We start from the raw sequence: 15293 nt of genomic DNA on the forward strand, positions 1-15293 counted from the left end.
TTAAGGATAATTCAAGAAAATCCTCAGCCGTTCTCCACATGTTTCACATCCGCTGTCATTTAGCCGCAGTTTCTACAGGCCGACGTGGGTCCTGCTTCCAGTAAGCATCAGGGAAGGAAGCTAAGCAATCAGTGCGGTACCGTCTTGGGCTCCAGGGGGTCTGCGGCAGACCGGCTGGTCGTGTGAATCCAGGACCGGCCGACTGCACTGCTAACGGATCTTTCATGTCCCCGCATCACGCTGCGTCCCGCAAACATCTCAGATTTTCATGACATGCTCAGTTCAGAAAGAATTCATATTCTTTCAGGGGGAAGGGTTTTCAGGAACGACTGTAAAGGACACATGGACAAAACCAAGTTGGGGGTCGGATCAGAGGAGGAAGGTGGGGAGGGCTGGGGTTGGGGGGGAGTGGTGGGGGGTAAATGGAGACAACTGTACTTGAACAACAATAAAAAATAAAAAATAAAATAAAATGCTCACTTTACAGATGAGGAACTAAAGTGCCAAAGAGGTGAAAATTCAAGGTCAACCAGATACTCAAAGCAACCGTGACATTCTGGGCTGCCCCCAGTTTGTCTGTCTCTGTCTTGACAAACAAACAAACAAAAAAACAAATAAAGACACATCTCCCAAGCAAAGGCAACGCATGTAACACTGTTAGGAATGGCTAGTCATGTGAGAGTTGTCCTTTCAATTGTCAGGGCACTTCCGAATTTTAAAATATTTCTGGAAAATGGGGAGGGGGCCTCATCCCTGGGTCCCCCTGGGAGACTCCAGCACCCCAGCCAGCACCACCACACTGTTGCACGCCCACGTAAGAGTGTGCTGGGCTTCCTGGGAAAAATGCCTTTTCCCCAGAGGATTCTGGGACCTCCCATGGAGTCCTGACATAGTGAACTGACGGCTCTTCAAAGTCAAGGTCCAAATGTTGCTCCAGCCTTAAATGAACAAGGGCCTCACTTTAAGTCACCGATTCTCACCAAGGGCTGACGGGCACCCTTCTCCTTCCAGGGGAAATCTGGCAACATCTGGAGACATTGCTGGCTGTCACAACCGGGACAGGGCTCCTGGCATCTAGTGAGTAGAGGCCACAAATGCTGGTGAGTATCCTACAACGCACGGACAGCTGCTCACAGCAACTATTTGGCTCTGAATGTCAGCACTGCCCAGGTGGAGACTCTGCCCTGAGCCTAAGGCGGTGCTGGGGCTGCGTCCTGCGCCCGGCTGACCATCAGCACGAAGCAAGTGGAGGGTGGCAGCCCTCGATGTCCTCTGACCTTGAAACTTCAGACCCGAGTAGCTGTTTCCCCCACTGAAGGGACTGTAGAGGGAGTGAAAGGGCAGCATTGCCTGCAGGGCGCGATGGCCAGCTGAGAGCCAGAGGGGAGGGATGCCTCCCCACTCCAGGACAGCGAGCCGAGGGGGTGGCAGAGGGCAGGGGCAGCTGAGGAGCCCTGCTTCCCGAGGGGGAGAGGGGAGAAGGCGACCAGAAGTAGCATTGTGGTGGCGTGGAAAGCCAGTATGAGAGCAGGGGCCCCAGCAGGGACCCACGGGGAAAGAGAGACAGAGTTTGGCGAGGTGGTGACCCAGGATCCCTTCTCCAGCTAAGTAAACCGTGGCTGTACTCGGGGGGTGCCCCGGACACACTCTCTCCTTACAGCCACCCTGAGGCAGGCAGGCGGCGGGGAGGGCGCCGTGCCTACTGGACAGACCGGGACAGGGAGCCCTGGGGCAAGTTCACAGGGTGATCTAGGCAGTGGTAAAGCCGGAACCAAAACTAAGGCTTCTGATGCTGTTGTGAGCAGAACTGGGCCCCTGCACAAATTCATGCGTTGTAGGCCTTCCCACCGTGTGGCTCCTTTAAAGAGGTAATGATGGCTGAAAGGGGCCACAAGGATGGGCCCCTCATCAAATGGGACTGGTGTCCTTTATAAGGGGACCAGGAGACGCCAGGGAGCTTTTTCTCTGCATGTGCATGCAGAGGAAAGGCCACATGAAGACACAGCGAGAGGGCAGTGTCTGCAAGCCAGGAAGAGGACCTTCTCCAGAAAGCAGCACTGCCAGCACCTTGATCTTGAACTACCAGCCACCAGAACGGTGAGAAAACAAAATCCTGTTGCTGAAGCCATCCAGACCGTGGTGTTTTGTTATGGCAGCTAGAGCCAACTCATCAGATGCCAGCACCTGCGGCCCCCTACCCTGGCCCATCACTACCGGCATCCAGGGCATCGATGACTAATTGTAATGACTTTTTTCAGGGCTCGACACTCCTCCCCTCTTTGTAACACCTGCCACCAGTCCACGCTCATTCTTGAAGGCTTTCCTCCCTTGGTTTCTGAAACGGCACCTTCACCTGTGTCTCCCGGCACCCCTCTGAACGCTTTCTCGTGGGCCAGCAATCCCCGAGGCCCGGGTTTTGACAGCCTTCTTTCCTCCCTCTGCAAATCCTCCCTGGGAGAGTTGCCAAGAGACTTATTTCCATAAGGATCTTGGACAATCTCCTCCATACCAATGAATGGAAGTACCCACCAGGGTAGAGTCAGCTTGTAGTAAATATTTGGCAAATGAATGAGTAAGTGAACAAATAAACAAACTATCCTTTGTGAGTGGAGAATTCTAGAACCGAATCTCTAGTCTAAACATCTCTTCTGAGTTCCAGCCCCCCCGTCTTAGTCAGGGACTGCCCACGATAACGGCGCGTAGCAAGCTGCCTCCAGAACTCGAGGACTCGCAACAAGAAGCACCTGCCTCCTCCTGCAGGTTAACTGCGCTGCAGCTGCCCGGGGCTGAGATCTGCTCATGGCCCGGGGCTCGGGTCTTCCGGGCCCGTCTCCAGGCTGTGAGCTGGATTCGGGTCTGCTCCCTCAGGGCCGGGGCTGCTCAGCCCATGATGTTCTCATGGCGATCACCCAGCTGCACAACGCAGTTAAGGCCCCCACTCCTGTTCCCATCCTCCAACCCTGCACAGACGCAAGCACCTCTCCAGCAGCTGCCCGTCATCAGCGGGATGAGGCGGTCGTCTCTGCGTATGGTGTGGGGGAGGGGGAGAGCAGTGAGCCAGTGTCCGTGGAACAATAATGCAAACTCCAAGCTAGCACAACCGTACCTCGAATTTCCTATAAGACACCCCCCACCTGAATGTCTTACAGACTCCTTAAATTCTCCACGCTGTTTGCTACGCACCCGACACTCTGCCGACTCCCTCTTTCTGTGGAGTCGGGTCCTCTGGTCCATATCTCACGAGCAGGGGATCCTACTGGGGTCGGACGGAACACCTACTTCTAACTGCCAACTCTCTCGAATTCAGAATCAGCCACCTTCTGGAAGGCGCGCTGCTCGGCCCGCCCAGCTGAGCTCTCTCCCGTGGCAGACCTGTGCTTACTTCAGTCCCGTGCTGTCTGTGCTTTTCACACCCGGGGTCCCGGCTACTCTCCGGGGGACACCCACTTCCCAGTTCCTGCTGGTCTGGTGCTGCTCCTCTCCCCAACTCCCAACCCCCTCCCCAGGGCCCGCCATGCCCCCAGCTGCAGCGTGCCTAGGTCACAAAGAGGAGACCGGACACCGGACAGTCCTTCTGAGCCCTCGGCTCCTACTTTGGAAACCAGCTTCTCTGTGTCGGCTGTTCTCTGGGGACAACAGCACACAAACTCTGCCATGAGCCACCTCTCTGGGGACTGACATTACGACCCGCCAAAGGGGTAGAGAGAGGTCAGCGAATGAGTCACTCATTAGCTCCTGCTTTCCTGTGGTCTGGTTTAGATTTACGTGCAGAGGGCATGCACACGCCGCGCCAACACAACCCTAGACTCGGCTCTAAACTCCTCCCTCACGTTTATTTAGGCTGTCGCCGGACAATGTGATAGGCTTCCTTGCGACAAGTGGGCCCTGCTCCAGGGGACTGAGGACAGGAATAGCAAGTCTGGACCGGAGCGGCCTGGCAGCCCGAGGAGGAAGAGCGTGGCGAGATGAATGTGGGCAGTGTCGCGGGCGCCGGCCTGCTGTACTAGTTCCTCCTCGGAAAGGCAGCTGACCCATTTTTTTCCAGCCCACAGCTCTAATGGACTCTTTATTCAGGGGCCGTCCTTCTCCCACATAAAGGCCTGCATTGTATTTAAGGATAAGCCCTTTAATGAATCTGCTATTTCTGGTTCTCCGAGAAAATGCCATTAATGAGCTTGCAAGAGCAAGGAACGGCGGACACTTGAGGGGCCTGCCTTTCAAGGGGACACCACGGCGGCAGGAGAAGGAACAGAGACCACAAACAGGTCTTCTGTGTCACTTTCTTGGGACGGGTTTGGCTTAACTGAAACTGTGATGTAGGTGCATGTTAAAAGACAGACTGATCTTCCCACAGCGGGTTTCCTCACGTTACACTCAAGTTTCTTGACAGGCGCTGGCCAACTGCAGGCTCGCAGGGCGGCCGGTGGAAGCCCACCCCATTTACCTGCTTGCCATGGTGTGGCGTGTGCTCTGCTGACGCCTTTGTTCCCAGGGGAAGGCCAGGAGCATTTGCGGACAGCAGCGGAGCAGGAGCACGCACGGAGGATGGGTGGTGGCATGAAGACTGAGCTCTTCACGTTACTCTTTCTTTTATTTCCCGGAGCCGTCCAGCTCTGGCCCCAAACTCAGCAAAACAGAAGCTCTCCGGCTAACCAGCGGTGCTCTCCTTCACAAAGCACTTTATTGCTCATCTCATTGCTCCACGAGGCCCTTCCAAGTCCCACCTCCAACTGGGAATGGCTCACTGAAGCACACTGGCGCTTCCTGGGATGCGCTGGCACCCTGGGATGAGCTGGCACCCTGGGATGCGCTGGCACCCTGGGATGCGCTGGCGCCCGGCGATGTGCTAGCAGCCTCACAGATGGGAGGTTTGCGGGCGCCCCGCCCTCTAACATGTCTCCTGCCAGCGCCCCCCTGTAATCTGGCACTAATGGAGGTGCCAAAGATATATAAATGGGGTATACGATGAGGCCCTTGTCCTGAAGGGTTTAACAGTTCAGAGCAATCCAGCTCATATGACGGAATGTTATTGAGAGCAGGGCACTATGGGAAGAGCCGGTAGAAGTTCCCAAATGAGGCAGGCAAGACAGAGTCTGGGTCATCTTAAAGCCTCGACAAGCTGCAGTCTGTGGTGTTGCCTGAGCGTGTTTAGGGTGCAGATCCCCGGGCCTCACCCTCGATGGACTAAAGGACAAACGCTGCGGGTGGACCTAGCCGCTCGTGTTTAACACGCGGGTGGACCTGGCCTGTAGGACTCCTAGAGAAGCTGAGGAAGTAAGACACACACTCGCTCCCAGCGGAGAGGACGACAGGCCGGGGCCTGTCACGCAGACCGGAGGCCACGGGCCTGCTGCAGCAGCTTTAGGCGAAAGCCATGGCTACCACTGGAGTTTTAAAAGTGCCTTATCGCTGGAGCTCCGCTGGAAGGTTGTGATTCACCGGTTTTAGTTCTTGTTAAAAATGCTCCTGAGCTGATTCTGTCAACTGTGACAGGAAAGAGTCTCAGTAGGGATCTAAGCAAGAGGACTTGGGTAATGATCAAGAGCGCGTCGTGATAGAAAGTCAGTGTATTTGTTTCCCGTGGCTGTCGTAACAATACACCACAAACTCGCCGTTTAAAGCGATAGAACTGGGTCCGCACACAGTCCTGGAGGTCGCAAGTTGAAAATTGAGGTGACTGCAATGCCACATTCCCTCTGGAGGCCCCAGGGCGGGGCGGGGAGAATCTGTTCCGTGCCTCTTCCTGCTTCTGGCAGCTCTGTGGCTCCTGACGGTGACCCTCTAATCTCTGCCACTGCTTTCCCACCGTCTTGGCCTCTCCTGTGTCTCTTCTTCTGTTTCAGATCCCCCTCTGCCTTTCTCTGTTTAATACAGGCACACCCAGATAACACCAGGCACTCTCGCTGCAACACGCGTGACTTAATCATATCCGCAAAGACCCCTTTCCCAAAGAAAGCGGCATTCACAGGTTCCGGGGACTTGATACCTTTGGGGAGCCAATTTTTGGTCTAGCACAGCTACTATCAAGAGAAGACAGCATCTGCTAATTAGTACAAAGCAGTAAAAGACGGAACGGTCTCTTGGGCTTTGCAATTTTAACAGAACAAGAGCCTGAAGGGCAGGGAGTCAAGTTATTATGGTAGCCGCTCCAGGATTCTGCAGGCAGGGGCACATCCTTTCAGGAGAAATTGATACCCATTCTGCCTCAGAAGACTGGGAACAACAGCCTTTGAGGGTGACATCAAAGGTTCACAGTAGGCCTTTCTGCTCTGGGTGAGGAAGTTTCCACAGCTAAGGAAAAGGCTTCTCGTGGGACGGGGACAGGACCGGGAAAACCTCGGGTATGCTATTTGTTCTCCTGGACCCTGGGCTGGGAGAGAGCTGCTGGTTTCCCTGATGCCTCGAGCAACGTGGGAGCCTTTTCCAGCTACATCCTCTTGCCCTGGAGGCTCAGAATGGAGTGTGTACCTTCCAATAGGCCCATTAAACTGTCATAATGTGAGCTGACAGCCCGAGCCCATGATTATGTCACTGTAGTTTGAAAATAATTATGCCATTGTCTCTGTAGCTACGAGTGTCACTCCCGCAAAACCGTGCCAGTGTTTGGACTGCGGGAGAAGGGAGTTGTAGTAAATGGCTTTTAAAATGGCAAGCTTTGCAGTTCACAAGCCGGAACCTCAGGACATCTTGTCTGTGAGATCGCTTTCAACCAACTGCTACACATTCCTCTCTCCAGGTCTTGCTGATGTGTTTTTCATGGGAGTCTACCTGTAACAGGCGAGGTCTGCTCCCAGAAATCTGTCTCAAGGAAATAATCCAGCAAGTGTGAAGGGATGCAGTCTCAAGAACGCTCATCACCATATCGATTATACTAACGAAAGGCTGGAATCAATCAATGTCCACCAGTAATATTCCCTGCCTCTCTCAGGGAACCTCCCTCAATCCCTAAGATCCTTCAGTGTTTTCATACTTCTCGCTTGGTAGGGTCTCAAAATGGCAATTCACTTTTTGTATAAAAACAGTAGAAGCTGCCCTGGCTGGTGTAGCTCAGTGGATTGAGTGCGGGCTGCGAACCAGAGTGTCGCAGGTTCGATTCCCAGTCAGGGTACATGCCTGGGTTGCGGGCCATGACCCCCAGCAACCGCACATTGATGTTTCTCTCTCTGTCTCCCTATCTCCCTCCCTTCCCTCTCTAAAATTAAATAAATAAAATCTTTAAAAAAGATTAAAAAACAAACAAACAAACAGTAGAAGCTCTTTACACCAGCCTCCATTCAACCAACATGAAGATCACTTACTACCTTCTATCCTTCCACTGGAAATCCACCACACTTCTGCTCACACTAATTGTCCCCTGATAATGCCAGTGGCATTTGCTATTCTAACTATGTAACTTAACACCACACTAAATCAACTATATATGCATGTCAAAAGTAAGTTGTGGCTCCTATGAAAACTGGGCTAGATGCTTTACAAAGATTGAATAAAGGCAAGTTACTCAAGAAAAAAAAAACCTGGTATCAAATTAGGTGTGACAGGGAACTGAAAATTTTCTTAAAGGTTTAGGACTTGGAACTCAGATTTGAATTACATGTCATTTTCACATGTGACAAAATATTCTTCTTTTTGATATTGTTCAAAGCATTTAAAATTGTAAAAACTGTTCTTGACTAACAGCCATACAAAGATGGGCTGTGGGCTGGGTTTGGCCTGTGGGCAAGAGTTTGCTGACACTGTTTTATGTTAAAAACAATACAGGGTCCGGCAGAAGTATCGCCACTGAGCGTGGCTGGTGGGTACACGGATGTCTTGCACAAGATGGACAGCACTTTGACCATTTCCCCTAAAATGTCATATGGTGTGCTTGAGTGTGATATTGTTATGTTACAGAATTACATGCTTATGATTTTTCAATAAAAGATTTTTATGTAGGAAAAAGGGGCATTATTTGTGCCAGACTCTGTGTAGTATGTATTATATATGTTAGGTTTTTTCTTTTATGATTTTAGTTTTTAATTATTCAAAATGTGCAAATGACGTTGAGCAAGAGCCTTCTATTTTGTTTGCTCATACTCTTTCGATGTCTCTTGCTTGTCAGGTCCATGAGATAAAGGTTTAAACTGGCCCATAATAGGCACTCCATATGTGTTTCTTAAATGAATGAAGTGACATTATGCAATATTCATATGACAGAGTACTAACACAGCCATTAAAAATTATGTCAGAGAGTTCAAAGATTTTTTGTGAACGGGAAAAAACAAGCAACAATAGTATTTATGATATAACTCCATTTTAAAAACTAGGTGTCTATATTTGTATGGGCCACAGTGTAGTAGAATATGTAAAAATACAGAATATGTGAAAGTTTATTATATCAATATAGTTCAAATTGGAGGGGGGATGTTTTTAAACCTTTTTCTTTTGCTTCTCTGTATATTTGGTTTTTCTAAAATAGGCATTTCCTTTGCATAATGGGTCATTGTTATTTTTATTCTTCCTTGCAGCGCTGGTGTCCTGAAGGAATTTGCATCTGACCCCATGGGAGCATGGAGTTCGGTCAAACCCTAGGTCTGGGGTCAGGGGCTGGGAGCAACTGAGGCAGCTGCCAGCCTGGGAGGGGATGGGAAGCCCACTCACTTGTCACTTAAGTCCAGCTTTCCACCGCACTCAGAAAACCGGAAATTCGATGCCAGCGCTTCCCGAGTCCTGGCCTGGAGAGAGGGACCTCCCCACTCTCCCACTAAAGGACCGCGTGCAGGCCATGCTCAAACGTGACATTTTACCCTAGGAGAGGAGGAGGTCCGGGGAGCGTTTTGTTCATGAGTCTGTGTGTGAACCGGGCCCCCACCACGTACGAGGCACTGTCTAGACACGGGAGCTACAGGAGAGGACAAAGCAGGCAGAACCCTCTGCCCCCTGCGGACCTTCCCGTGGAGGGAAGGGAAAGCAAGAAGCAGATGGAGAGAGAGTGTGTGACGGGCAGATGGGGCGCAGGGGGTCTCAGGGAGGGACGCTGCACAGCGTCCAAGGAGCAGGGGCCCTGTCTGGAGGGACAGCCGAGCAAGGGTCAGGCAGAAGGAACCTGGAGGACAAGGATGCAAGCAGCACGGACCGGTCCCATACGAAGGCCTGAAGGACGCGGGTGCGGCCGCGGAGCTGACGTCGAGAAGCCCGCAGCAGCGGTCTTCTCGCGGTCCCCTCCAGGGACCGCGACAGAGAATTCATTCTACGTGGACCATGTTCTTCCGAGTGAAACAGGGAACGTTGGTGGGCTCAGACGGGACAATGAGGTGCTCTGGTTTATATTTCAAAAGCTCCTTCCGGCCAGTGTGGGAGAGGCAAGGGCGCACCAACTGCAGGGCCCGCCCTGAGGGCACGGCAGGGTGGGGGCGGAGGCAGGCAGCCGGGGCCAGGGCGGGCGTGCAAAGGGAGGATGGGGGTGGACTGACCTGTTTGACCTCCAGAACTGCCCTCAGACCCGGTTATAAACAGGAGAAAGACAAGATTCAGCTTGTTTGCTCTGGTGTGTTTAAATTTTATGTATTGAACTATAATTCTTCTATCATACAATTTGTCCATTAAAAGTCGCGAATCAGTGGATTGCAGTGTGTTCAGAGTTACACAACCATCACTACACCCGACTCTGGAATATTTTCATCACCCCACGAGAAGCCCCGCACCCCTTAACCACTACCCCCACTGCACTCTGTACCACATTTTACATTCCCATTCTTCAACGGACGGACATTTAGTTTATTCCAATTTTGGCTATTGTGGATAACATTGCTGTGAATACTTCGTGGCAGCTTTTGTGTAGGTGTCTGTTTTAATTTCTCTTGGGTACATACCCAGGCACGGAACTGCTGGTTTATATGACAACTGTGTTTATCGCATGAGGAACGGCCAGACAGTTTTGCCAAAGTGGCTGCAGCGTGCACATTCCCACCCGCAGCGTCTGAGGGTTGGAGTCAGTTTTAGGATCGTCCTGGCTGCTGCGTGGAGGGCGGATTGGAGGAAGGCCAGGGAGAAGCGCTGAGGCCTGAACAGCTATGAAGAAGTGGCCTCATCTCGGTAGGGTTCCAGGACACCCAACTGAAGGCGTTCTTCCTGCTGTTTCTGGCGAAACGGTTTTTGCGAGACAGCGGCCTTTACATCACGGATCACGTCGTTAAATTAAAAGATTCCAGCGGAGAGGCCTTGTTAAAACAGACCTGCCGTTTTCAAATCTAGACCCTAAGGCAAACTGGTGTGGGGCTGCTTAACCTGCCCCCAGAACGAGCTCCTGCAGGCAGCAGGGTTTTCCAGAAAAGCTGAGGGAGTCGGTGGGTGCAGTAAAAATCCCACACCATCAAGCCTTGTAAACACGGGGCTCACGTGGCAGCCGGTTGCTGAGGACACCTGTGGTGACAGCCACCACTGCCACAGCCTTCAGACACCGCCCTGGCCCCTAGCCCCGGGGCAGGGCTGGCTTTGCCCTAGGGGGCTCGTTTTGACGGCTGGACAGCAGTCGTCATCCCTCCTATCTATCCCTCCGAAGGTCTTCCAGCTCGGGAAGCAACGGCAAAGCAACATCTGTCAAGCTCGCTTTGTGTCCGGCCCTGGGTGAGGTGCCCCACTTACGAACGTAAGTTAAATTAGCGAAAGCTCACAGCAAATCACCAAGGAAGAAGGAATTATCTTTCCCAATTACAAGATGAGCACAGTGGGTCCCTTTGCACCGGAAGGTCAGGAAAGGCCTCTCTGAAGAGATGGCCTCGTAGCAGGAGGAAGCGCATCCCAAGGGTAACCCCCCACATGGCTCGTGTGTTCTGCAGGTGTCTTCGCTTTTACTCACAGTTCATTTTAAATCTACACGTGTGAGTACAAAGAAGAGTAAGGAAGTATCCCTCTAGAAATAAATCAAGTTCAAGTTCATTTAAAAGATCACTGCAGGTAGAAAGTGTAATTCTTTTTCCTTGGTATTTCTAATTTTATCCCCAGAGCCTGTTTTCCAGGACAGCGTCCCTCCCCCCGCATCCCTGCCACCTCTCCCCAGCCCCCCCATCCCACCCACTCCCATCCGACATCATTGTGTCTGCTTATGTGTCTTGACAGACCTTGGTCAGGTTCTGGGACATGACGGGAAACAGCCCCCTTGATCTGGTTGGGCTGGAAACAGTGGCTTTGACCTCCAGAACTCCCCATGAAACAAGGGAAGTGTCCCCAGACAGAGGAGGCCCCCCCACATCCACGGAAAGGCGTTCCAACACCTCCCGTGGATGCCCGAGACCAAGGACCGTACCAAACTCCACAGGAGCTACGTTTTCTCCTACACATACAGACACACCTATGATAAACTTGAATTAATAAATTAGACACAGTAAGAGATGAATGACAGTACCATAATAAAATAGAACAACAACAACAATATACTGTAAGGAAAGTTATGTGAATGGCTTTGGGGCCATTCTGAAGTAAAATGCGGGTGACTCGAACACCGGCACCCCCAGCACGGTGGATCTGAACACCTCCACGGCTCCCGAGCGGCTGATGGTGGGAATGGATGTGGGACTGCTGTGGTCCTGAGTAACCCCTCTGTGCCCGCTCTGCAGTTCAACGCCGCAGCTGTTCTAACACGGGGGTTCTTAACCCCGCGTTCACGCCAAAAGCTCTCAAGGGGCTTTGGGAACACAGCCACGCCCGCCGCCACTCTCCCCTCCCCGCCTAAGATGGGGACCGGGGCCTTGTGTGCCTTTTGTTTTTACCTTTTTATTTAGAAATATTTTCAAGTGTGTAGGAGGGGAAATGCCAAAAAAGAGATACATCCACAAACTGTTTATCCAGATTCATCTAGTCTTCACACTTGGTACCATTTGTGTCATCATTTGCTCTCCTTCACTATTTTATTTTCTCTATTTTATTTCTAAAAGAAAATGCTCTGAGAGTAAGACATCACTCTTACTTTCTTAAAAGACACATTTCAACATGCATTTCTTCAGAATAAAGATACTTTCTCGCATAGCCTCAGTGTAGTTGTCAATGCCTGTGAATTCAAGATCGATACAAATATTTGTATATTCTCTATCGCCACATTCCTCTCACTGGTGTGTGTTTACAAGCTCTCCAGGTGGATTTAATGTGCATCCTGGACTTTGGGCCACTGTGTAAATAAATGTTTATTTACTGTACTAACATATATTAGCTGTTTAGCAGGTACAAAATACTGTGAATAAATTAAGGAGTTCCTTCTAATTTTATTTATTAATCCTTACCCCAGCACATGTTTTTATATTGATTTTTAGAGAGGAAGAGAGAGAGTAAAAGAGAAACATCTACCCATTGCCTCCCATAGTGCCCAGACCCAGGATCAAACCCTGACCAGGAATTGAACCCACAACCTCTAGTGCATGGGATGCTGCTCCACCCAGCAGAGCCACCTGGCCAGGGCAGGGAAATTGGAGGGAAACAGGGAAGAGAGCATGTCTCATGCACTACTGGACCAAACCAGGACCCGGAGTTTATTATGAAATCAAAAGGAAAGCCCAGGGGAAACCACCCAATCCAGGCACGGAAGGCAGAGAGGGCTGCTGTCCTTCCTCTACCCACAAGGCACACGGGGAACCGAACCCGGGGAGCGCCTAGCTGGGAGGCCACAGAGGGCTAATAAAGGGCAGAGTGGTGTCTTCTTGCTGATGCTCCTAAGGAAGATGCCACAGTCTCTGGAGGTTCAGGCTGGGCCCTGGGATGAGGCGAGGAGACGGGCTGGCTGACCTCCCAAGGTCCTTTGTAAACCCCATAATTAAACGGTGAAGCCCGCACTTGCTTATTGACACTCCTGCACACGTCCACACCCGATGTGCTAGCAAGTCCTCCGGGCTGCCTTCCAGGTTTAGTACGGTGCCACGCAAGCTGCTGGCACTGAACAAATGACTCAAATATTTGTTAAAGGAAGGAATAAATGAATCAAGTGTTTAAACAGCGCGCACACGACCTCCCTGACTGTCAAGTACCTCGATGAATGAAACCACAACATTCCAAGCACGATCACTTGAGCAGAGCCAGCAAAACACACACACACACACACACACACACACACACACACCCCAGCACTGCTCCAATTGGAGTCACATCCCCACCTGGGGAGCACAGTCCACCTGCTCAGCACTCAGGCTGGAGCGGTTTCCTTGGCAAGGATCCTCTCGCTCAGCTGCGTTAGGACGGTGCGTCCAGAAGGTCAAGTCACCAAGACTCGGGATCGCTTTCCTTCTGGGTTAGCCTCTGAGACAAAGTTTCAGCCTGGCTTTGGCCTGGGTCTCCCCTGGGCGCGTCCGCACTCACTCCCCGGCCCGGGAACCCCGGGAGCGCGGCTAGCCTGCTCGCTGCACCTCGCCTTACCTTGGTGAGCTGGGCTATCTTCTTGCACATTTTCACGTGCATCTCGGGGTCGCAGTCCATTCTCCAGCTGGCGCCGCCGTGGGCCTCAGCTTTGGAGCCCAGGCAAGTCCCGGGCGCGTGAATTTTGCTGTTGAGGGCAGAAGCCATCGCTAAAACGTGTCCAGAGCGTATGGGCTCTTGCTCGTGTTCTTGCTGCTTACGGTGTGCACGTGTGTGTGTGCGCGCGCGCGGGCGTGTGAGCGTGTGGGCTTTCTCTGGAGAGGCGGCACTGCAGTCCCGCCGCCCGCACTGCCGCGTGGCCCCTGCTCCCCCGGGCTGCCGCCTCCCGGCCGCCCGTGCGCCCACTCCCCCCCCTCCGGCGCTCTCGCTGGCACTGCGGGCACCCTCACCCTGCAGCGAGACGCCGAGGGCCCGCACGTGCTGCTCGTGACCTACGCCCTGCTCCCGGCCGTGCGTGTGTTTGCCTGCAACGATAGGGCTTACGAGAGCAGGAGCCACTGGCTGTGGAGAGATTTGCGCTGGCCCCGCGCGGCGCTCTCCGACAAGTGGGTGGTGCCGGGCTCCAGACTCAGTGGCGACGGCCCCCGCCCGTGGTGGACATCCCTGGCTGAGGAGGAAGAGGAGCTGGCCTCAGCCTCCCGCAGCCGGTGCGCAAGATCTGGGGAGGAGCCCCTGGGATGTGCTTCAGGGTGAACGCAGTGACGGGGAACCCGGCACCTTCACCAGCTTATTCAGCAGGCAGCTCAGGAGCCTCGGACCCACAGTTTGGGGTGGGAGGGTGAGATGCTGATGGGGGGCAGGGAGGTGAGAGCGAGTGTCGAGGACGAGAGGAGGTGAGGGGGACTGGGGCGCGCGGTGTGGGCCCCGTAGGGTCTGCAAACGGGAGTCCCCACTTTCCCCATCTTGGAGAGGAGCCAGATGTGGCGGGAGGATTGCCCCGGATCACCGAACAAAGGGGAAAGCCAAAGGGGTGGCCCACGAGCTGGTGACTGAAACCGGGGACGAGGACGCACAGTGTAGGGAAGGGGGAGGAGCACAAAGAAAAAAGGTGGCTAGGATAGTGGCAGGTGTGGGAGAGAGGAGGAGGAACTGAGGAGTGATTGAGTAGCAGATGGAGCTCAAAGTCTGAGTAAGCCAAGGCCAGTGAAAGGGAAGCGACTCATCCTTATCCATACTCCCAGATTGTGAGTTGGTGTCTGTTAGTTTGGTGAGTGGGCTAATCCGCCCCCCCCCCCTTTTTTTTTGGTGGCTTGCTTTTTCTGGTTTCAGTGGGCTTTGAGGAAAGTGACAGCACCCCATCCAGATTTTCCGAAAGTGGCGTTAGCGTCATCGAGTTTTAATAATCTTGATAAATAAAGCAAGCAAGCTTCAAAGAGTCTCAGAAACCACAATCCCATCTGTCCACTCTGCAGGTACAATAACTATTTTTACAGATGAGGAAATAGACACACAAAAAAATTGTACCAAGTTAGGCAATTACAAGTAGCAGACTTATGTCTGAAACCGAGATATTCTAAATTCCTAGTTTCATCTCAGTACATTACACTACATAGGAATGACCAATCTTGAGTTTTTGGTTCCTAGTTTATTGTTTTAGGTTCCCTCTCTAGAACAGCCACCCCCTCCCCCAATTCATCTAGAAAACAGAATGCCTGGCCCGCACTGGAGTGACTCAGTGGGCTGGGCGCTGCTCTGCAAATGCCATTCCCAGTCAGGGCACAGGCCTGGGCTGTGGGCCAGATCCCTGCCTGCCAGGTTGTGGGCATGCAAGAAATGGGTAAATGTTTCTCTCTCCTTCTCCCTCTCCCTAAAAATAAACAAACATTAAAAAAAGAAAGAAAGAAAGAAAGAAAAGAAAAGAAAAGAAAAAAGAAAAGAAAAGAAAAAAGAAAAGAAAAAAGAAAAGAAAACAGAATGCC

The 15293-nt window shown here is 52.2% G+C and overlaps 1 protein-coding gene across 1 annotated transcript in view; it reads right to left on the reverse strand.

The window, feature by feature from the left end:
• The window catches only part of FAM184B (family with sequence similarity 184 member B), a 70964-nt gene extending 56406 nt beyond the window's left edge, over positions 1–14558 (reverse strand). The window contains exon 1 of the mRNA XM_036019144.1: positions 13375–14558. Coding sequence (XP_035875037.1) covers positions 13375–13521 — 147 coding nt within the window. The 5' untranslated portion in view covers positions 13522–14558. The remainder of the gene's footprint in view (positions 1–13374) is intronic.
• Positions 14559–15293: the final 735 nt, after the last annotated feature.

The sequence above is a fragment of the Phyllostomus discolor genome, chromosome 1 (genome assembly GCF_004126475.2).
Source record: "Phyllostomus discolor isolate MPI-MPIP mPhyDis1 chromosome 1, mPhyDis1.pri.v3, whole genome shotgun sequence".
Lineage (NCBI taxonomy): Eukaryota > Metazoa > Chordata > Mammalia > Chiroptera > Phyllostomidae > Phyllostomus > Phyllostomus discolor.